The sequence below is a fragment of the Lasioglossum baleicum genome, chromosome 10 (assembly GCF_051020765.1).
Source record: "Lasioglossum baleicum chromosome 10, iyLasBale1, whole genome shotgun sequence".
NCBI lineage: Eukaryota > Metazoa > Arthropoda > Insecta > Hymenoptera > Halictidae > Lasioglossum > Lasioglossum baleicum.
This window is the reverse complement of record NC_134938.1, coordinates 1020424-1045545: the sequence shown is the minus strand read 5'-3', so window position 1 is coordinate 1045545 and position 25122 is coordinate 1020424. Positions and strand designations below refer to the sequence as shown.

At 40.5% G+C, this 25122-nt stretch overlaps 1 protein-coding gene across 8 annotated transcripts in view; it reads right to left on the bottom strand.

Annotated features, from left to right (window-relative positions):
• The window catches only part of LOC143212665 (glutamate receptor ionotropic, kainate 2), a 179446-nt gene that overhangs the window by 64714 nt on the left and 89610 nt on the right, over positions 1–25122 (bottom strand). For all 8 annotated transcript variants that reach the window (XM_076431656.1, XM_076431649.1, XM_076431650.1 and 5 more), the window contains exons 3-4: positions 18680–18841; positions 8663–8914 (exon numbers count right to left, since the gene is read on the bottom strand). In XM_076431656.1, the coding sequence (XP_076287771.1) occupies positions 8663–8914; positions 18680–18841 (414 nt within the window). The remainder of the gene's footprint in view (positions 1–8662; positions 8915–18679; positions 18842–25122) is intronic.

Here is a 25122-nt window from a genome sequence, read left to right as displayed (position 1 = left end):
TCCACAGACGGGAAAGAAGCAGTTCTGTTATTAATCGTCCCTAGATGCAAAATCGAAGAAGTGTTACGGGAGTGTCATAACGCCCCATGGGGAGGACATTTCGGAATTCGCAAAACACTTGCTAAGATTCGGCAAAGGTTTTTCTGGCCTGATCATCGTCGGGAAGTTGAGGAATGGTGCCGTCGTTGTGATAGCTGTGTGGCGAAGAAGGGCCCTAGAGAGAAAGGGAAGGGCGCTTTGAAGATTTACAATGTTGGAGCCCCTTTTGAACGAATTGCACTGGATATTGTAGGACCTCTACCAAAATCTACGACCGGAAACAAATATGCCCTTGTCGTCGTAGATTATTTCTCGAAGTGGCCGGAAGTGGTTCCGCTTCCGAATCAAAGAGCAACAACCATAGCGAAGACTCTTTTAACGGATATAATAAGCCGTCATGGTGTACCACTGGAACTGCATTCAGATCAGGGTCGGAATTTCGAATCTAATGTTTTCAAGGAATTGATGAGGATGCTTGGAATTAAAAAGACAAGGACGACGCCCCTACATCCCCAATCGGATGGACTCGTTGAAAGGATGATTCGAACTTTATTGCAGTATCTAACACAGTTTGTTTCAGAACATCAAAAAGACTGGGATGAATGGATACCGACGTTCCTTCTGGCATATCGGACGTCTCAACATGAGGTAACCAGAAATACTCCGGCAATGGTTCTCATGGGTCGAGAATTACGACTTCCTTTAGATCTCTTGAGAGGAAGTAACTACGCTTCTGAGAAGAAGGATGAAGGAACTTACATCGAAGAAACGAGGGCTAAGATCTTGAAAATCCATGATTTTGTGCGTCAACGGATGAAGATTAGTAGTGACAAAATGAAGTCTTGGTACGATGTTCACGCGAATTCAGTTTCATTTAAAACGGGAGACAAGGTATGGTTATTCAATCCACGGCGTACAAGAGGCCGGTGTCCGAAACTCCAATCTGATTGGGAAGGACCGTATGTAATAAAGGATCGGTTAAATGAATTAATCTTTCGTATAATTCGCTCACCTAAAGCGAAGCCAAAGATTGTTCATGTAAATAGACTCGCACGTTACAATGCTTGAATTTATGAGGCAAAGGAAAGGAACTTCGACACTTTTCGCTTAAGAAGAGGACGTTTCATCAAAAGAAGACGGGGGTAACTTTGTTCTGGTACCCGAGAAGACATCAAGAAAGGAGTATTCAAGGTACAAGAGTCAAGAGGAGTGGCGAGGATTGGGCGGAGTAGCTTCATTAAAGAATTATTAATTCCTCCTATCAACGTCCTGCTCAGGGTTTTTGGGTGGTTTTTCCCCTGAGACAGAGGACAAATGTCGGGACGTTTACTGTCTGACTGAGGCCACCAGGGTAAATCACTTAAGTTTTCGGTTATTGACTTTTCAGACAGTGGTTGATATGTCAGGGAGCTGTCATTCTGACGTGAAAAGGTTAACGACTACGTATTGAAGATGCTGGTTAATTAGAAGCGTGAAGGTTGAAACATCTACAGAGGTGAACCTAGTCGCGGACGGGACGCCCGCTTTCTTCGAAGGGGGGAGTAATGTTACGATGAAGTTGCCTTTCTCCTGTGATATTCTGAAGTTATCACAGAGATCGAGTGAAGTCGCCTGTCAGATCGATATTGCGGTATCCGGACAACGAGTTTGTTGATAAGAAGAAGAGAGATGTTAGATCCTCTCGAGTGATTGAGACGAAAGCACACATTATCGATTGTTCTCCTTCTATTGTACATTTAATAAAGTTATAGTTTCGTTTATTATTATTATGTGTTCTCCGGCAAGACCACGCCGAAGCCTTCGCAACAATAATTTAAATATTTTTAAGTTTTTTAGTTGTTAGAGACAGAAGTATCCAATGAGATCTTGAATTTTGCCGGCAAAATGTCGCTTTCCAGGCGAGTGCATCGCTCGAAAAGAATTTCTCGAGCATTCAGCGACGAGAGAGAGAGAGACAGAGAGGGATCCCGTGGAAGCATGAAACGAATGTGGACCCCTTTCAGCAATTTAATACATCCGCGATGTCGGATTATTGCGTAAAAGCGCGAGCCACAATGCGTTCTTTCCCGGGGAACGAAATTCGGGTACCATTTATGCGAGGTTAACTGAGGCTAAGAGCTTCAATCGCTGGGAGCATTAGTTAAAAATCTATGTCAGACGGTACGCGGAGTGCTAAACCGGCTTGACCGTCATCCAGTGATACGGATTTTCTCTTCATTCCGCGAATTTCCATGCGAGGACCTCTGCCGGTGGCAATTAAAAACCACGTCCGCGAACGTAATGCCACGGACAATCACTTAAAGCTGATGTTTTCAGAAAATCTTGCACACTCGGCTGTGGAAATAAAGAAATTTCGCTACATTCGCCCCTGGAATCCCGGGGACACCTCACAAAAAAAGGGGGAGAGAGTGCAAATCTTCCCTTCCCGCCTCTGCAAATAGTGGAAAATCTTTCGGTGACAGTTTTAAAATAAATAATCGGTGTAAAAATAAATTTGTGGATTTTTATGCGAAATAAAAATTGTCTGGATTATTTTACGGATAGGGGAGCCACGCATAAGAATCTTAATGAGTTGAAATATAATTCCACGAAACTAAAAAAATCTTCGTATATGGCTCCGGTGTCTGTCAAATAATTCGGACTACTTTTAATTTGCATAAAAATCCACAAATTTATTTTTACACCAACTTTTATGAAGTGCTTCTCGAATATTTCAAAAGACTGCCACATAAAAACCATCAATAAAAAATAGCAATATCTTATGTTAAGTTTAACAATATATAAATATAATTAACGTTCAAAATAAAAAAAAATACTGCTCCAACTTCATTTTTTGATATTATATTTATAAACAAAATAGAATTAACACGAAATATATTTTAAGTGATATTTAATTTTTCTTGATTGAAATTAAATGATTTTTTCAATTGACTAATTATGAAAATGGTGTAAGTCCATTTACAGCCCGTAAATATATATTATCTTAGTTGAATTCGCCTAAAAGAAATTTATACAATATCAAATTACATATTGATAAATTAGTACAGACATTGCCAGACTTGACATAATTAATCTATATTTTTGAATTGACTAATATGCTATCCTTTAATTCTCTCGAAACAACAAAAAATGGACTTGCACCATTTTCAAATTAAACGGTCCATATGTCAAATAATCCGGACAACTTTTAGTTTGCATAAAAGTCCACAAATTTGTTTTTACACTAATTGATTTTTGTCGCAATAATAACATTGCAATTTTCGATGCCAGTTTTCTGATGTTTGTTCATCCGCTAATTGACGGGAACAGCTCAAGGCAGGATGCACACGAGTCGACAACTTGCTCGATTTCCATATACGAGCGAGCTTGTAAGCTTTGTAACGTCTCCCCGTGACAAACGGCGAAATACCAGGACGTTGCCGCGAGCACATTAATGCGAACCTGTTACCCAGTTAGGTGGGTTAGCATGTAGCAACGAGTTAGCGACGTCTCGGTTCCCTATTCCGCACACGGTTTCCACCGATAAGAAAAACGAAGTTTCGCATACATCACACTTTGACTTTTGGACCACTGAATTGTTCTCGAAGAGACTGAATTTCTTCCAAAAAATTGACCCTCGAAATTTTATTGCTTCCTGATTTTATAAATCGTTCGATAGTCAATACAAAAATAATAGAAATTCGATCCAGGCTCCGCTAAATTATTGACTATGTTAATTTTTAATAATTTATATAGTTTGATTTTCCTTGCCAACAAATACGTACCTAAAAATGCGTCCAAGAATAAAATGAAGAAGAATGGAGTAGAATCGAGGATTCAAATTTGATTTTCCCATTCAATTTGTTTCGCAAATTCCGCGGCCATTTTCATGCTCGATGACGCAATTCGACGAGGAAGAATTTCGAAAACGTCCCGGTCGTTTACGGGGCAGTGGGGAATTTATGTCAGTCGTAAAGATCAAAGGGACGGAAACAGAGTGCATTCTTCGAGGTCTTCATCCTGGCATCCCTACGGGGAAACCTTTCCGTTTCCGCTCGTATATCCGGCATGATTATGTCGTCTAATCAGGAAAAGTAATTTCGAAGAACAACGGTCTCGCATTCTGTCTCTCCGGACGGCCGCGTCATTTATAAAGCAAGACAATATTCTTGGTCGGGAGGCGGCTAATTAATTCTATCGGGCCCGTATGGAAATCAGCGGTTTTAATTAAAAAAATTTTTCGTACCACTCCCATACATGTCCTTTAACGTCCTGGAATTTATTCCGAATATTCTCGTAAGAATTCTTGGCGTGCTTCTCGAAATTTTAAAATCGTTGGTTATACTTTTATTGTATAGATTATTTTTTCTTCGATATTCATGTAGCGCATGACGGGACGAATCCAACGAGTACCATGACCATACCACTACGATCATTCGATCCGGAGATATTCGTGCATGGTGCTTTCATTAAAAATTTATTATAAATAATATATTATTTTTCGATATTATTGTAGAGCATGAACATACGAATCCAACGAGTACCATGACCATACCACTACGACCATTCAATCTCGAGATATCCGTGAAGGAAACAAACCTAATCCAAAACCCTTTCAGATACGAATATCTCGAGATCGAACGATCTGAATGGTACGGTCATGGTGCTCGTTGGATTCGTCTTTTAAAATATAGCCTTGCCTATAAACAAATTACTTACAGCCCAGAGATCTAATTAAAACCTGCCGGAAAATACGAAATTGGTGATTCTTTATTAGCACTGAAATGTAGATCAAACATTCTACTACGCAAAACAGTACCGTAAACCTAATTAATCTAGTTAACCCGGGTTCTACGGCGTCTCGGGGGATCGAAGTACCGAATGGTGTATCGCAATATTTGGCCAAGGATTCTCGGCATCAAGTTTGGAGGCTAAACTTCGAAGAAGCTTCCTCGAATCTCAATTAGGCATTACTATTGTGGAGTTCCGGAGGCTGAATTCTCTGTTTGACCGACGGAGCATGGCCTCCCGTCGGTACACGGTCTGAATTATTATGACGCGGTTGCATGTCCGCGAGTTTCTTTGCCGCGAAGATCGTACCACGGTGTTGTCGCATAGCTCACAATACGAGAATGGGGCATGGAACTGTAATGGAATTGCTAGGGCACAAGAGATGCCACGGAATTTCGATGAGTGGCTTGTCGGGCCAAGTCGGGCTAGGTCGGGCCGCGGTTACCGATTCGATTGGGACATAGATATTTGATTACGTCTTATTGAAACATATTTCCAGAAGTCCGCGAAACGTTTTGGGGCCAATCGAAATTCTGTCGGCGGGCTATAGTGAGGTCAATACAGTAAATCCTCTATAGTCGCATAAAGGTCATACACACGATGAATGCAAAAAATATCCCCTCCACTGTAGTAATCTGATCTCGTGTTAAATATTGTTGTGGTTAGATTTTCGATTGTATCCTTTTCGAGGAAGGTAAGTGATTTTGAAATGTTTGAACATATTTGTAGTTTCAGTTTATTTATATTAATGTTTGCCAACTGTTAGTTTGGGCTGAAATTCATTTTCTCTCTGTCAGTAGCTAGTATTATCAGTCCACGCGGAGTTCCTAATATGGCACTACCAAGGGTTCCCTAATATGGATATAGCTATATTGACATTCTTGGTGTGGGTGCCGAATATGGCACTAGGTGTCATATTAGGGACTCAAGGTGTACCATATTAAGAACCACTTTCGCTGGAACCTGCAAATGACACATCACAAAAAAATATTTTTCCCAAGCTGTATTCATTTTTGTACAAACTTGAACCCAGAATCTTATAGGGAGGAAATGTATCTACAACTGATAATTTTCTGGACGAAAAAGAGCATTCTAAAATAATAAAAAAAAATGACATCAACAAAAAGTGGTTCACATTTGGGCACTTTGCCCTACTGTAATTCGATTTCGTCGCGTGACCTCGTTGGCGTAAATAAAAATTCCGATGTTCATTGATAACCAGCTTGTTATAGTCGTTTAATTAAAATAGGAGAAATTTATAAAAATTAATAAGAATCGGCTGGTGTGGTCAGCGGAACGCAAAAATAACGATCGATCGCGAACGAACGCAATCAAAAAGTTTCCATCGGAAAATAAAACCGAGATTTATATGCAGATGAAACTTTATTGTAGGTACAGAAAAACATGAAAAACTACTTTTCCAAAAATCACGTTTGGCTCAGTATAGTAGATCGAGAGACTTTCCAACTTTGGGGATAAAACAAATATATATCAGGTCCGGATAATAAAATTTCGGATTTATCGCAGTCGAAATAATAATCGTAAGAAACTTCATCCGAAATGATGAACTCGGGAGTTAGATATAATTTGGAATGCGGCCGAAAGTTTTAACTAATCCGCCCGGTGCACCGCGGTGGAATAGGGGATCACATATGTGGAATAGTATAGTAAAGAGCTTTGCAAAATCTTCAAATTTCTGATTGGTCACCATTGGGTTAATCAAAACTGCAAGTGCCAGCTGATATTCGAAACGCGTCGTCAAGGGTTTATATTCATGTTTCACATTTCTCATCACAGCCATAATATGTTCCATCCCGTTGACACGAGCGACTCGTAATCGAGTCGCATCGGTGCAACGCGAAGCGTATCAAACGCACTTTGCCGACATGAAACGACGTTTTGATGCACGCCCAATACCGCCACGTGATATTTACACGATTGATACTTATGCGAATTAATGACTCCGCCATTGAAAGTTCACATCTGTGAATCGCAAGGGTATACGGTAGGCATGCACAACCGGACGATTTGGGAGCGGGAGCTCTCGACTCGGCTCGTGAGCTCTCTAGTCTCGCGGGTGACACTAACACACTCACATGTCACGCTGGGAATTATGATGTATTTGGTATGTGATCCAGTGGAGTAGATCAGATCGAAGTTTCGATCCTGTAGGATCAATGGTTCAGGAGTTACGCTTGCTTAAAGTTGTGCATTTTTCAGTGCTTTTGACAGGTAAGGGCCCCGCCATATTGGTTTGTAGTGACGATCGCGAGCCGCTTACCGAGTAGAACCAACTCGTAATCACCAACCAACTCGGTAAGTGGCTCGCGGTCGTCGCTACAAACCAATATGACGTCGCCCTTACCTGTCAAAAACACCGTAGATTGCTCAACTTTAAGCAAGCATAACTCTTGAACCATTGATGCTACAGGATCGAAACTTCAACTACAAATCTACTGGATTACATATCAAATACATCATCATTTACAGGAGAAAGGCACAAATTTTGAGTCCGTTAAAGTAAAGTTTATCGAAGTAAATAATAATATGATAATATCTTGTTATCCGTCCATTTGCACTTTCTTTTTGTAGAATACCGAGGAGAAACGTGTAAAAAAAAACAAACGTGAATGACCTTCACAGAAACGCACGCGTACAGTTACGGAAAAAGAACTGACACCATCTTGTAGCCCCATAGAATTCATCTTACAACAATGTTCCCTAAATTCAAGATTTAAATAATGATTGAATAATTTTCGGTGGAAAAAGTGGTTTCGAAAAATGGTGGGATTCGGCGGGAAGAGCGTGTGGCCATGGGTAATATCGAGGCCTCGGCGGATTTCCAGGGCCGGCGTGCGTATGACAGGGCCGACATTTCGCGTCGTGTCGGCATCCACTTCCGCCGGCTGATTCCGACGTTCTATTTGCATAGGGGTGACCCGACGTGCGAAAAACAACAACAAAACGAAATAAAAGAAAAAAAAGAAATCAAAGAGCCGTAATCACTAGCCCGTGCGACACGCTACACCATCCGTGTGCGGTGTACCGTGATTCCTTGGAGAGCGGCACTCATATACTTGCAAATCCGTCCGCGCCGGCACCACCGCCCCGGCAAGGCTGCTTTATTGTTTCGACGGTGTCGTGTTTATCATTGTCGCCCCCGCGGGTTTTGTCGCACGCACGACGCGACGCGACGCGACGCGCGGAATGCAATTTCGGCGGCTACCGTGCGTTGCTTTTGATTATGCTTGATGCGAAACAGTCGCAAACCCTCGCCTGACTCAACCCACCTACCTCCGACACACACCGGGATGGATGGGGCTTCAAAATAGTAATTTTCTGTATTTATGTTCAGTTAATGAAGTGGGGGACGAATAATTCTGTTTTTCGCACCGTGTCGGACTCGTTGTTTACATCATTTTCACAGCATTTTTCCTTCGCCTCTGTGCCGCATATTTTCACATGCAAAATGAAAATGTTCCGCGTCGATTGGCGAGAAGCAATTTCAATCGTCGATAATTTTGATACATTGAAGATAATGTACCGATATTGTCGGGTTGTTCTAATCTTTCGCTATTCTAGTTTTCAGCTGATTTCATTACGAAAGCGTAAAATTACAGTCTAATAATTACTTCCAGTTATATTCATGACAAAAATATTCAGAATAAAATGTTCTGCATCGATTATAAAAGAGAGATGCAGGAGTTGCATAAAAGGTAACTTCATCCCTTAATAATTTTGAAACGTTGAAGACAGTGTATCAATGTTGTTGGATTGTTCTAGTCTTTCACTATTTTATTTACAAGGATTAGCTAAAGTATACATGGGTAGTGTATATTTTGCAGGTGCTCACCATAATCTTCCTCGTAGATGATAGCGACCCTGGTCCAGTTCAGAAAGGACATAAGGTCTTTGAAGGCCTTGTTCAAGTGGTCCTGCGAGGGATAGAGGTTTATACTAAACTCCTTGAACGTCGGTTCGAAGTCGACTCTGGCTTCCAGATGCGGTACATCCAGCGCTTCGCATATACTCTGTATGTGGGCGCCCAGGAGAGGATCAGACGGTCCGAAAATCCCTTGGACCGACCTAGATAGCTGCTTGCACGCTGTAACAAACAGACATAGTCGTTCATCAGTTCAAAAAGCAGAATACCTCCGCAGATATTTGTAAAACAGTACAACACGTTTTCGACATTCTCGAGAAATTATTGATATTTAACTTGCGACAGTTTTGTTGAAAGAAATAGTACAACAACAAGCCTAGTCTCATTTTAAAGCTAAAAGCTTGTACTTTTACCGACCATCATTCATTTTTTCATAGGATATTTTTGAGCAATATGGCGGGTGACAATCTGGGTACTCTTTTTTCCGAAAAAATGCCGCAACTTCAAATGTCTCCAAAAACATTAAAAAATTTCTTTAGTGATTGAAACCAATGCAGATTTGTAGATTGGAGCTTCCTCTTTACAACGGGACCTTGAACGTTGACCTACGATTCTTTTTGGCCGAGTTATCGATCTTTTAACGAACGGTATACGCACAACATTCTATACACCTCGAGCGGCGTATTAGTTAGGAGTGGTGTAGATAATGTTGTCTGTATACCCTTCGTTCAAAGTTCGATAACTCGGTTAAAAAAATCGTAAATCGACGTTCAAGGTCTCGTTGTAAAGAGGAAGCTTCAATCTTCAAATCTGTGGAACATTCGTTTACAAAAAAATTCTTTAACGATTTTGAGGACGTTTGAAGTTGCAGAATTTTTCCGAAAAGAAGGGACCTCAGTTTTTCACCTGCCATATCACAAAAAAAATATCCCAGGGAAAAATGAACTGTGGCATGTGAAAGTAGAATGTTCAAGCTTCAAAATAAGTCGAAGTTTACTTCCGAAAAAAATTTTTTAACGTTTCTACAGAGGTTTGAATTTGTACTATTTTTGACAGAAAACATGTTTTCAGTTTTCCAACGGTCATTTTGGTAAAAATAATCTGGAGCAAAAATTAATGGTGGGTGGCGAAACTAGAAGATTCAGGCTTTAAAATGAGACTATGTTCATTGCTGAGCGATTGTTTTTAAGGAAGTTATCGTCGGAAATCTGTGCCGATGCCCTGTTAAATAGATAATCGAATAACTCCAACAATCGTGTTACACGAAGAATTGCAATGCACACAGTGAGGATGTTAAGGAAAAAGTGTGAAAAAGAATGTGCGAGTGACAAGGCGGGATGACAGGCGCCGACAGAGCTGGTTTCACATTTTCCGAGCAGACGCAGTTGGCAGGCCTGCATCAGCGAAAGTTGCATCAGAAATTTTCACGGAAGATTTCATGCAGCCACCCTGTTCGCACTCTGCGTACTCCACTCTCTTGTAATCTACTCGTAAACCTTTAGCAGACACAGTGAATCCGGGCGAAAGGGAGAGAGGGGTACAGAGAAAGAGAGGTAGATTGACGTAAAACTTTCCGACGCCCCTTTTTTGTCGCTAATAAACAAGTCGCACGGTAGTTTCGGGCTATACGTTTCCCCGTTTAGAGTCGGTTTTATGAAAAATGCACTTGCTATGACGTTTTCGACGAACATTTTTCCACGGGAACGTCTACACCCGTGCACGGTCATGATTTATACGATGCTTTTGATCACCTGAGACTAGATAATGCCTTCCCACGTTGCGTTATTTATTCGTTCGCTTATTTACGATTGCCCGAACTGCTTCACGCTCGTCTAATGCTCTTTTCACGTCAGAATATCCATTTTTGCGGCTGCAAATGTTTAATCCAACTTTCGTCCCAGTACTCCAAATATTTAAATGCAGCCTTTTATCATCTCGAATATTCAAACGGCTGTTTGGCAGCCGAAAATATTTAACGTTTTCAATTTTCTAGTATTCTTATATTATTTCTGGCACATTAAAATGGATTCATTAAAATCGGAATCGAGTCAAAAATGTTTAATTAGACTATTTCCATGTGTCGCAATTATTTTCCAACGATACAAATTCCCTCGAGCTAATTTTTCAAATTGACTTAACCAATGAAAATTGACCGCGTTAAATTTACATTTGCGCGCTTTAAATATCCGTCAAATACTGCTCCCGCGTTGCTCCGTTAATTACGTATCGCGTTCTCATAAATTTCATAACTCGTTCGTTAATTCCAGAATTTCGGGAAGCATTTCTCGTGAAAATACGTTCGCTCGTGACACCTCATTTGTGTTTGTATTCGCGTCTTTACGAGCGCAAGAACATAATGCATCGTTAAATGCTGCCGGAGTCCATCATACTCAAGTAGCAAAAACCTGATTGCAAACATAGTAAATCCTATCCAATCTTCCTGCCCAAGAATTATTCTGGGTGCATTCTGCACGACGCCTGGAACCAGATTGGAAAGTGGACTGAATGAACCCCCGCTAAGCATTAGACGCAAATCACTGGATATTTTCTATGCTCTCTCAGACCTCATCTGTCCCTGGTAACCCAGTTAACAAATTCATCCTTCCAAATAATCTACCAAACAATTTGAAAAGAAATACTACCCCATACTTCCCTGGTAACCCAGTTAACAAATTCATCCTTCCAAATAATGTACCAAACAATTTGAAAAAAAATACTACCCCATACCCCTCTCATTGAGAATAGAAGAACGCTCATATCTCGGAAACTATGCGTTCTAGCGATAAGACCATTCTATACAAAATTAAAGACGACAAAATGTGCCATAAAATTGACTTCATTCAGTTTTTCGCTATCTCGCATAGTTTCCGAGATATCCGCGCTCAAAGTGCACTAATCGCGAGATCACTAGCCGAGATCTCAAATGATCTCAGGGACCTTCCATTTCCGGCTGTTGAAGGAATTTTGGGACACCCTGTATACAATACCTAAACGACATAAATTATTGGACAAGAATATGAGTGTGGCCCTCCAGCGAGCCAGAAGGTGAGGGAGGAAAAGGCATAAGTCCTGGACGTGTGGTTTTTTTAATGTGTATTGGGAAAACCGAAGACCTGTTTCCCTCGAGTCCCACACTACCCCCTTCGGAGGGAGGGCGTACGCGGATGTATTATTTCCACACGTCCTTAAACTAAAAAGAAAGGCATACTCAAGATGAGGGAAAAGCAATTAGTAGACCTGGTAGAGGAAGGAAATGAATTTGGAAAAAATGTTCTATTTCTCGACAGCGATCTCGATTTTCCGGCTGACGCTGGTGTCCTCCAGAAACGCAGTTACGCCGATGCATATAAATGATATTGTCGAGGCTGATCGACCGGCCGGAAGTGCCGGCGATGTTCAGAAAACTCGTTCCTGGCATTTCGCTGTCGCGATCAGGCGCGCGTCGACGTTTAACGCCGAATAAATCCGAACAAACGCAGCATAAATTTGCGCCGGTGTATTGTGTCCCCGCAACGCGGGGAACACATCAATACCCCGGTGATTCCATGGAAATGATATTTTCGCCGATTTCGGACCGTGCCTGATTTCACTAGGACATCAACCGTCGCCCATCGCCGCGTTGCGGATTTAAATATCCACGCGCAACGGCCGCGAAACGCGGAATGACGTGTCCGTTGATTGATTAAAAATTGTACGTTTAATCGAATGCTCACCGAACGAGCAACCGTTCATTCCGATACACGCGGAAATTATTAACCCGCGAACCGTACCACGCATGAATAATACAATATATACACCCCGTCCTGACACCTTAGATTTCACTGTTTTTCGCGGTCCTCACGGAAGTGTAATTATTGGTGATCTTTGTGCGAAATAAAATGGTTCTAGCTCAGCTGCAACAGACTTTCAATAAAATGGAGGAGGATCTTGAACGTCGGTGCGGAGGACAATACGAGAAGATATTCGATTTGAAAAGACTTCTATAAATGTATTTCTATATCTGGTCGCTCCGAGAGATGTTCCTCCCGGCTACGAACCGTCGACGGTTTTGCTTTCATCTAAATTCTATGGGCTCGGGGTTTTTTTTTCTTCTCTCTCGATAATAAGAAGCTCCTCGATACTTTTATTAATATTTACAGAATCTTGCCAATACCAATTTAAGAGGCTCCGAAGTACGCTCTCGAGCCTTTGAAAGAAAAGAGAAGCCCGAAGGGAAAACAAATCGACGAAATTCATTGAGCAAGTTTGATAACCGCTTTGATCCCCGCCAGAGGGGGAACATCGCAATGGAAAGTTTCGTTTATTACTCGAGAAGTTCAGCCCCCCCCCTTCCCATCTCACCCGCATTTAACAGTTCAAGCACTCTTTTAATGGTTCTATAAATATTTCTCCTCAGTCTTGTTCGGGAAAACTCTCCTACGCTTTGCATTTCCCACTGTGTGCGCGCTTCGAGCAATATTTAAACCAATTAACACGTCATCAATGCCGCACAAGAGTCACTAGATTAAGTGTCACCACTCTACCTTTCCCCTCCACGGCGCTGTTCCCCCACGCCACGGCCCGGTCACAATGTCACGTGATTTGCACACAAGTAGAGTAAAGGGGCCTATTCACTATCAAGCATTTTGCGCAACAATTATTGTGCAGCATGGTGTTACGCAAATCCAAATTGTATTCACGTTGACACATAATTTGAGCAATCATTCAATTTTTGCAACACTGCCGTTCACAGTACAACACAGTACAAATGCAACCCGTTTGTTGTGCAAAAAATATCAGAAAATTCTGATTTTACACAACAGGTTGCGCAGTTAGTCAATCGCTATCATTCACGATCAATCATGTTGCGCAATAGCCATTGTTGCACAAAATGCTTGATCGCGAATAGGCCCCTTAAGTTATGCTACGTAGAACCCTATTTTTTTCATGCAAATTCTCGCATTTTTGGGGTGAAATCATTCCTTGAAGAAAATGTCAACGTCTGTCCTTGAAATATCTCGGGAACAACAAATGATATTTATAGTTTTGTGTCTACCAAACTGTGTGGAAAAACAATTTTTTACGAAAAAGCATTTTGAAACATTTCTTTCTCGTGTTTGAATATTTCATCGACCACACTGTGTGGAAAAAATTTTTTCAATGCAATTTCTTCTGAAACAGCATTGAGAAAAAATTCCTTTTGCTGTTTGAATATTTCATAAAGTTAGCAGGGGGGAATTTCCCATTAAACTGTAACTTCGCCGCAGCTGAAATTGATCCAGTTTCAATTTTAATCTTTAACCAATCGTCGAATTAATTGGCCTTTAACTGGCCGGGAACGTTGTTATGGAATAAGAAAAAAGTTGAGCAAAGGGGGAGAAGCTTATCGCCGTTAAACCGAAGCACTAGGAAAATTGCGTTCATATATCCATTAAAAATTTCTAAAGCTTGTAACGCGGGGAGGGGATTATCTACTTCGAAACGTAACTTCCACGGGAGAAGAAAATATTAAACGTCCGGTTCGGTGGTACGAGTACGGTCGTAAAGAAGAAAGGAACATCGTGATTAGTCGTCGGACGCGTTAATTTCGACGTGAAGAAGCGAGAAGGAAGACAAGACCCGCTAAAGCCCGTGTAATTTAGGTAAATGGTCGTCCGGATAAAGTGCTGATGGAGGATTTTTTTACAACGCCGCTGGAATCTAAAATCCGACACTGGTGGTTTCCCCGGCCACCGAAATGTTTTCATTTATTTATTTCACGTACATTTTCATCGCCAGGGACAATTTCTCGAACCATTCTCATTTTTGTGCGTGGTTCTACGAGGTTTGATTAGAGTGCAAAAGTAATTGTCCATAATTTCGTTAAAAAAAATGCTACAACAATCTACCTGGGCTCATTTTAACACTTGATGCTTCTACCTTCACCACCCATCATTCATTTTCTCATAGGATATTTTTGAACAATATGGCAGGTGTAGAACTGGGGACCCACTTTTCCGAAAAATTGCTGCATATTCAAACTTCTGTAGAAACTGAGGAATTTTTTCTGGAAATATGTTTCGACTCATTTTGAAGCCTGTACATTCTACTTTCGCATGCCACAGTTCATTTTTTCCTGGGATATTTTTGCACGATATGACATGTCAAAAACTGAGGACCCTTTTTTCCGAAAAAATGCCGCAACTTCAAATGTCTTCAAAAACGTTAAAAAATTGTTTTTGTAAACGAATCTTACACAGATTTGAAGATTGAAGCTTGCTCTTTACAACGAGACCTTGAACGTTGACTTACGATTCTTTTTGACCGAGTTATCGATCTTTGAACGAAGGGTATACGGACAACATTCACTACACCTCGAGCGGCGCATTAGTTAGGAGCAACGGCTCGAGATGTAGTGAATGTTGTCCGTATACCCTTCGTTCAAAGATCGATAACTCGGTCAAAAAGAATCGTAAGTCAACGTTCAAGGTCTCGTTGTAAAGAGCAAGCTTCAATCTTCAAATCTGTGTAAGATTCGTTTACAAAAACAATTTTTTAACGTTTTTGAAGACATTTGAAGTTGCGGCATTTTTTCGGAAAAAAGGGTCCTCAGTTTTTGTCCTGTCATATCGTGCAAAAATATCCCAGGAAAAAATGAACTGTGGCATGCGAAAGTAGAAGCTTCAAGCTTTAATATGAGCCCAGGTAGATTATCGTACTATTTTTTTTAACGGAATGATAGTAGCTCAAATATTGAGAACTTCTCGAGAACCGGAAGTTTGGGTTGCTAGTGTTCTGGTCATTGAAGACTAAAATCGACAGACAAAGGTGAAGTTATGCGAACACCTCGGAAAGAGACGGGAAGCCGGATTCGGTTTCCGTGGCCGTTAACGTCGCATTGTTACGCAACCCCTCGCGGCTCTGAGTTCCGCGTAGAAATGGCGCTAGGAATGTCGTTGCATGGAAATTAGAGACGAAGCCATTTGTGGATGTCATCGTACGCTAGTGACGATCCAAGGACGAGGGGAAACGGTTACCCCCTCTCCTCCGGTACAAGATAGTCACGTGACAGCGTGGTGGAAGGGGACGGTAGAGTGGGGGAGTAGCGTCGTGAAAGGCGCTAGAGTGGGGAGACAATGCGGATTCTGATGCGGAATAAAAATTGATAAATAGAACGCGGTTAGGGTCTCATTCGCTCCTATCAGATGGAAGATTCGTGCCTTATCGGCGCCTCGGTGACGTTTCCGTGTCGAGATGCTCGCTCCAGATGTCTTCCGGGCGTTAAATACGTTTCCGAGGAATCCTGGATTATCTCCATGAGAGAGAGAGAGAGAGAGAGAGAGGGGGGTAGACATTTTTTCTGGCGGCAGAAGATGCAATACACGAAGAACTCGTGCAGTGAAAGTGCTTTGCCACGTTGCGACTTTTTGTCGCGCGTGGGTTTTTGGCACAGTTTTCCCCTGCGCGGGATGTGGGTCAACCCCTCGAGTCGGGGGACTGCAAAAAATTCTGTTCACGCGACGGAACGACGCTAATTTCTGTTTCCCTTGACGTTGCGTGGGGTTCTTCGCGCTACCGGGAAGTGTCTTCGCTGACCCGGTGCCTCTACAGATGATAAAGAGCTAGTTGAGGGTACGTCTTTTACGAGAAAATTGGATGGAGAGCATTTTAGAAGCATTGCAATCTTTTATTCCAATCTATCTATTAACCTTAAACCATGTCTCGCGGATCTTTATGCAAAATAAAAATGTTTTGCATTGATTGTGGGAAGCAGGAATAACATAAAAATTGATTTCATTCCGTAACGACTTTGTTACATTAAAAGTTACATAAAAAATGCATAAAAATCCGCAGTCGACTAATTATTTTTCACTTTGCACCATGAACTAACAAATGTGGTGGCAACCTAATCATTTCCCACTGATATTAAACCAATATACAGCGATGTCTCGATCTAAGAAAAATCGTCGGGCCCGTCCCGTTTCTTAGATCGTGTAGGTTGAGGAAATACAATTTTCATCGAAATGAGAAATCTTTATTTCGCATAAAGATCCCGAATTTATTGACCGGTCCTAAATGTTTAGCAATTGTTGCTGAATCAACGGTGATATTTGCTGAAAAAAATGGCTGTTCCGTGAGATTCATACGTCTGGCGAATAGCACGCGTAGCAGATCGAAGCGGCATGAGTCATAAGCCGAAATTTATGCAAAACAATTCTGCAGGCGGCCGAGTCGAATCAGCCGCTGCGAAACCATAACAATGTTTCTTGCGGGTCGATCGTAGACGGCCGGCGAGCGTAAATTGCGAACCGTAAATCCGGCCGGACGTCGATAAATTCGCAACAAACTTCCATCTTCGATGAATATCTATTTTATCCGGAACATGTTCCGGATTATTCCTTTCAGAGAGGCACTCCATTCCTGACTTCTATATCCATTTTGACAATCGGGATATTTATAAATTTTTGGTACCGAACGGTCACGCGAAAGCGAATCTTTATATTTCATAAAAATATTCAGAACAGAGAATTTTAACAAAAAATTATTTGTTCGCCAATGACTTTAATTTTTCTTCGAAATTGTGCAAACCCATTTTTGCTATAAGTGCATAATTACGATTTTTGCATTTATTTCCAAACCTGGCATACTTGTTAATTTACAACAATTCAAAAATAAAATACAAACAATTTTTAATTGATATGACGATCAGCCTGGTCATAATTGCTTGCTTTATGTGATTGGTTGTTAGAGCTATTACTGCGTTGGAAGCCTCTCAGGATGTTAGGGGGTGGTGCGTGAAGGGTTCCCAAGGCCTCTAGAGGTCATTGCCATTTAAGGAGCCCTTAAGGGAGCACTTAAATCTCTTAAGTGACAACACAGGCACTAACGGGCTTGTGAAGGAGGTCCTGGATCCATCCAAGATCCTGGAAGATCTGAAGGACAATCGACATCCTCCAACCTTGAGGACTTGTGGGAAATCTATGGGAGCTTGAGAACTGGTGAGGTATAATATAACAGGGTCTCTTGACTGCTATGTTTAAAGCATGAATATGGATTGAATATGAACATTCCCGAGAAATTAGCGGAGGTCTATTTGAATTGGTAAGATGGTTTTCCATTTTTGAAATGCGTTTACAAAGTATTTAAGAAATGGTAGAAGGTTTTAGAAATACTTTTTGAGGTATTTTTTTGTGGGGCAACCTGCTGAAAAGTATTTCGCAACCCGGGAGACTGATTTTCATCCCCGATACGGCTCGCGGATAAAAGTTACGCAGCGAAGAGCGTTTCGCAGCGAGCGCACCGTAACTTTTTACTATTCCTCGAGGAGCCGGTTTTCCTCGAGGCGAAACGATCCCGGCTCTTCCTGGCTCGAGCCACGCCAGTCGGAAATTCGACCCGTAAAAAGGATCGCTGGTTCTTCGTCGGGCCAATAATATCCACGGGAAAAACGCACTAAACTCGTTCGGGACTCGTTCGAGACCTCGCGCGTATTCACTTAGAGCCCACGCTCGCGACGCACAATATTAAAGAAAGAATTATAGCTCACGCAATTTTTATTATGCTTGCCTGGAAAAAATTATAGATGTACTGTAGATACCAATGAATATACATAAAAAATCCCGATACGAAAAGTTCAGTAGTTTTTTTGGAAAAAATTCCCAAAGATCGGAAAATTCAGCATTCAACCAGAGTACCCCTCAGAAGAGGATTTATGAAAAAAAATATAACTCATCAAACTTTTATTGTTTTTGTTTGGAAAAAATCACACATGTACTTCAAATACTCATAAACGTGTATAAGAAATCACAATGGAAAAGGTTCGACAGTTCTTCGGAAAAAAATTCCCAAAGATTGGCAAATTTAGCACTCAAGACCATAGTACCCCCTCAAAACATGCTCTATAAAAAAAAATCTAGCTAACACAATTTTTATTATTTTAGCTTGAAAAAAATCACGCAGTACTTCAAAGGCCAATAAGTATGTATAAAAAATCCCAATCCGAAAGATTGACAAACAATGATTGTTTACCTTTCTTCGAAGTTCTGAAGGAGTCATCTTTAGGCACATACTGGATATCATACACTAAGGTGGTGTTCGCCAGAAGAGTCTTGTCCTTGTTAATTTTGTAAATGGCGTATTTGAATGCCAGCTCCGATGGACTGTCTTTTTGATCTTCCGTGAAGATCGCCCCTGTAACATAATCAAACAATACACCTTTTAATACCAAACATCCATCAAACGATGCAAGCGATAAGTTCATGATCTTAATCATTCTATCCAGACGTTGGTTATATTCGGATCAGATTACGGAAGCTTCTGCAATATTCCCTGATTAAGTCGTGTCACTGGAAGAACCAAGTTTCGCGAACCTAATTGTAGCTGCGATCCACAGAGCCGTAGCAAACTCTATTTACTTTGGCAATCTCTGAGCTTCAAACAGTGGCTGAAAGAAAGTCACCGATGGGACGAAAACCAAAAATAAGTAAATTTGATTTCAGTTCTCACCAATAATCGACTACTATCATTTTATGCAAAATAAAAATTCTGTTTTTAATTTACCATTATTCAAATTGTAAAGATGCAGCAATTGTGCAACACATTTATTTCCTTGGGAATATATTATTTAAAAAATGGCTAAGAATTTGGACAGAAACATTCCTGTTATTTTTATGAAGGAATGTAAACGATCACTTTTAATGCTCCGCAAACTTCACAAATTGAAAAATAATTTACTCCGTAAATTGAAAAATGGTTTCAATGCTCCTAGTGTTAAATAGAAATTGCAATTTCAATTTATAGGTATAGTAAGTAGTACAATTTCCTTTTTTATTTAACCATTGTTAAAATTACAAAGATGCATCAATCAGGAATTCTGCAGCACATTTATTTCCCTGGGAATATATCATTTAAAAAATGGCTAAGAATTTGGACAGAAGCATTCCTGTTATTTTTAAAAAGGAAGCTCCGAGACTGAACAAATTAAACAATAATTTACTAATAATAATAAAAATTTTAAAAATGGTTTCAATGCTCTTAGAGTTAAATGGAGTACCAAGTTAATGTTTAAAAAGTTCGAATATTTCCCTCGGCGACGCGTCTCCGTTACGAGTGTATTTATCAACCGACAGAGATGGCGAAATAACCGATGCGAGCGCACTCTAATGCGACTTTGAACGACAATTGCCGGAGAACAGAGGGGAATCATGGAGCCATAGAAAACAGGGAAGGTCTCCGGAGAACTATAGTCTTCGTTAGTGGCAGTTATCGCGTGATCGGACCAGACGATCGCAATGTTTGTCGAGGGAGACGAGTCTCTTCTTACTTGGACGATATCCTCGAGAATTTTCAGAAGAGAATAAATATAAACATCTTGTTTGTCCAGAGTTTAATTGATTTCAGTCGGTTCCTTCGAACGACACGTACATGGGACAGTGGCAGAGAGTTAAAAGTGAAAGCCTCATTAAATGCCGATCGGTTTTTCTTATTCCGCTAATGAACGATTTCAGACTCGTTTCCACACGAAAAAGACACCCCTGGGAGTGTATTAATCATTTCTACATCGGTAATTAGACGAGAAAGAGTGTGCGGAACCCGGCCCGTCCCGCGGATCGTTTAGAAACAATTAATTCAGGTTAGCCAATTATCGTCGGCATCGTTTTGTTCGAGTGATGGAGATTGATTCGTCGTCGAAAGAACTTCCGAGTCGAAGTCCCCCCGGTCGTGACGTGGATAAATTCACTTTCCCATCGTGTTACGTGAACGGCGGACACCGTTTCACGAATTAATATCCGGCTTCGGATCGCGAAATTAAAATGTAGATCGCCTGAAACCTTCGTGGAGTCCACATAGAAAATTTAATGAAATTCTAAACACGTCTCGTTCATTTTAATAAATATTTATTTCATTTTATTTTGCACTTAAAAATATTTGACATATTTTTATGTTACTGAAAGACAATTTTTCTGGCGTTTCATTCCATTTTTTTTTTAACATTAAAACCAATCATCATTTCATCAATGATCAATATCGGTATCAAATCATTCAAAAATATTATTATGTTACTCGAAAGCATTTTTTCCACAAATGTTTTTGCACAAATTAATGTACCTACACTGAAAATGGGTAAACTTTACTTTAACGGACTCAAAATTTGTGCCTCTCTCCTATAAATTATTATGTATTTGGTATGTAGTCCAGTAGATTTTTAGTTGAAGTTTCGATCCTGTAGGATCAATGGTTCAGGAGTTATGCTTGCTTAAAGTTGAGCAATCTGCGGTGTTTTTGACAGGTAAGGGCGACGCCATATTGGTTTGTAGCGACGACCGCGAGCCGCTTACCGAGTTGGTGATTACGAGTTGGTTCTGCTCGGTAAGCGGCTCGCGGTCGTCGCTACAAACCAATATGGCGTCGCCCTTACCTGTCAAAAACACTGCAGATTGCTCAACTTTAAGTAAGCATAACTCCTGAACCATTGGTCCTACAGGATCGAAACTTCGATCTACAGCCGCCCCGGGTACAAATCTTCTGGCTTACATACCAAATACATCATAATTTCTAGGAGAAAGGCACAAATTTTGAGTCCGGTAAAGTAAAGAGCAGCTCTGAGAAGTGCACTTGTGAAATTGCTCATGAAAATGTTCGTGAAAATAGCAATTTATATTAAATGTGATTATGTTTTTTCAAAATTGGACGTCCATATCACAGCAAATCCGGAAAGGATATCCAGGGCAATCAGTGCACGATAAACGAAAGGAAGACGAATCGGTAGGTTGACGTCGAAGTTGTTCCCGCGAACATGTACGAAACAGGTACACGATGAAACTTCGCGGGAACGCGGCCGTCCGATGTGGAAAAAGATTAAAGCGTCCCAGGATCGAGATTGACTGCTCGAAGATGGATTACTCTTAATAAACTGCCGTGCTCGACGTACGCAGTGAATTAAAAAAAAAAGCTGGGAGCTTTCGATTTCCAGAAACGGATAGCTATCGCGAGAACGGACGGGGGAAACAAAATTGATCACATAGGAAAGTAGCCGAAAAATCACTGTCTCGTAGAAAATCTTTCTGCAGTTTTCCGCCGAGAAGATTAATGGATGTCACTCTCCAGAGGAAAGTTTGTAATTACCGGCGAAGCTTCGAAAGTTGCATATCCGACGAAAATGGTTTGGAATCATTAATCCTACCAGCCTAGCTTCATCGCGATTTTTAATTGGAAATGCACAAGTTCCAAGCGTTTATTTATGATAACACATATTTACTTTAATTTAAGCAGGACTGTCCCCTCCTTTGCGCTCACTGACCCCTCCAGTGTACCCCCATAAAATATGCACTATAGAAAAAAAAATATAACTCTGGAAATTTTTATTATTTTTATTTGGAAAAAATCACATGTGTACTTCAGATACCAATACATATTTATAAAAAGTCTCGATACGGAAAGTTCAGTAGTTTTTTTTTTGGAAAAAATTCACGAAGATCGGCAAATTCAGCACTCGACCAAAGTACCTCCTCAAAACTTGCTCTGTAAAAAAATATCTAGCTACCGCAATTTTTATTATTTTTGCTTGAAAAAAGTCATAGGTATCCTTTAAATACCAATGAATATGTATAAAAAATCCCGATACGAAAAGTTCAGTAGTTTTTTTTGAAATAATTCACGGATATCGGCAAATTTAGCACTCAACCAGAGTACCCTCTCAAAACGGGGTATGTAAAAAAAAATATAACTCGAGAAATTTATATTATTCTTACTTGAAAAAAATCACACGTGTACTTCAACTACCTATAAATATTTATAAAAAATCCGAATGCGAAAGGTTGGACAGTTGCTCCGGAAAAAATTAAAAATTATCTAGCGGGATCACAATTGACACGTGTCCGCGGCATATTAAATTTCGTTCAATTATTGAATCGTTTGTCAGACTATCAATACCGATCAGTAGTGAACATTTGGCTGAGTGACGCGCGCATTCAGGCGATTATCATTCATAAACGCGACCAGCGTGGACAGCAACGAAATTCCATGTTCCCGATTTTCGAAAGGAATAATCAATCGAGCGATAACATATTCCGCATCGTTGGAAATTAACAACAATTTGCCTGCATGCGGCCTCCATTGGCAATTTAATCTTTCCTTTCGCGTGTGTGTCTGCGTATTTTTTTATGTTATACGTACGGGACTGGGACGTGAAATATTATGTGAAACGTCAAGCCCCGACGCATCGGCGCGCCTCTATTCAAATCGTGCTTGCAGAAATAAACGCGGAAATTTCGTATATATCGTCACCGCGGTGCATCGCTGCGCCGGATGCAACGGCCTGCCCCGTTCAGCGAGAACAATGGCGGAAGGAAACACTTTGCTATTCTCCTGTGCGAATCCCGCGACACCTTCTCGCCAGTAAATTATTCCGCGATACCGTTGATTAGCATCGAACATGCTGCGAAGAGATTAAACGTTAACAAAGAGAATGCAGATGTTGATGCAATTTTAAATTTCTACGAGAAAATTCTAAGAAAGTGGAATTGTGTACAATCTTATTTTACAATGCGCAAAATGAATAAAAATCGCACTAAATTCTAAATTTCAAATCCTTCAAAATTAATATTTTAGCATTTTTTGAAAACTTTCGATTGTACGGGTCAAAGTGCGGAACAGAGTGAAAAGTGATTGTCCATAACTTCGTTAAGAAAAATGGTATAACAATCTACCTGGACACATTTTAAAGCTTGAAGCTTCTACTTTCGCCGCCCATCATTCATTTTTGCCTAAGATCATTTTTTCCGAAGTGACAGTTGGAAAACTAAAGACATGTTTTCTGTCATAAAAACTACTTTAAACCTCTGTAGAAACGTCAAAAAATTTTTTCTGTCAATGAATCTACCATTAATTTCAAGATTGAAGCTTCGTCTTTACAACGAAATCATGAAAAATGATGTTCGATTTTTTTTACCATTTTATGGAACAAATGAGAGGACCTAGTTTGGTGGTGTAAAGTAAAGTTGCCCGTACATCTCTTGTTCAATTGTTGATAAAAACACTAAAAAGAATCTTAGATCGATTTTCAAGATCTTGTTGCAAAGAGGAAGCTCCAATCTTCAAATCTCTGGAATATTCGTTTACAAAAACAATTTTTTGACGATTTTACAGAGGTTTGAAGTTGCACTATTTTTTCGGAAAAAAGGGTCCTCAGTTTTTCACCTGCCATATCGTGGAAAAATATCCAATAAAAAATAGAACAACGGTACGCGAAAGTAAAGGCTTCAGGCTTTAAAATGTGTCCAAGTAAATTGTTGCACCATTTTTTTTTAACGGAAAGATCGTAGTTTTAGATAGTATAACTTTCATATGAAATTGAAGGGTTTAATGCGAAAGGTTTCGAAAAATATGTGGAATAGTGTGATTCACGGTTTGTGAAAGCTCCACTCGATTTCAATGAAACTGGTTTCTTGCTCGCCTCGGAGGCAATGCTAAGCTGAACGTATCTCCCCAGACGATTTCGCAAGCACGCAAGTGGGAGCTTTTAAGGAACCCGAGCCATGTTCGATGGTTCCCTCGAGGCTCGAGGGAATCATCTGAGGCTCGCCTACACCTGCCAAGGAGAATGGGATCGTATTAGTCAGACATCGAGTGGCTGCCCGGGGCGACTCGTGTCGACGCCTTATTCTCTTAGCCTTTGTCTCGCATCGAGACGACGCGACGGGGCTGTGTCGAAATATTGTAAGTTGTACCAACAACTTTGCAGGTATCGATCCGAAACTGTCCGACAATAAAACACTTTGTACACTCGGGGAAAAAATCACACGTGCACTTCAAATACACAATAAATATCTATAAAAAAATCCCAAGTGAAAAGGTTCGACAGTTTTTCGGAAAAAAATTCCCAAAGCCTGGCTTTACCTCTCACAATCAGAGATCCCCTCAGGACATGGTCTGTAAAAAACAAATATAACTTTCGAAATTTTTATTATTTTTACTTGGAAAAAATCACACGTGTACTTCAACTAACAGTGAATATGTATAAAAAATCCCGATGCAGGAAGCTCTGCAGTTTATTGGTACATGCGCTAAATGTACGTTCCAAAATTGGGACGTCATAATGTTGTTCAGTGAAATTACCGTCAATAAGGAAAGCAACGCGGTTGAATCAACGTGGAATAGCAAGTTTAATCAAGTTACCAATGTTAGGAGAATGCGTAGGTATGTGCACGCGACGCATTTAATTTTCTCCGAGTGGGGCATAACAAGCTTAGCAATAACGTACAATTTTACTTCCGGCACAATATCGTCGTCGGGAATGTAATTAATTTCCTAAACTTGCTTCCAGTTCGTAATTGAAATGTAAGCGTACTGAAGCCTACATTAGTCATAACTGTGTGCATTTGCAATTGATACAGAGAATTTTTATTTTGTTTATCAGACATTGTTCTCGTCCCAGTATGGTAATACAAGCAATTTTTATATACTTAATTAAA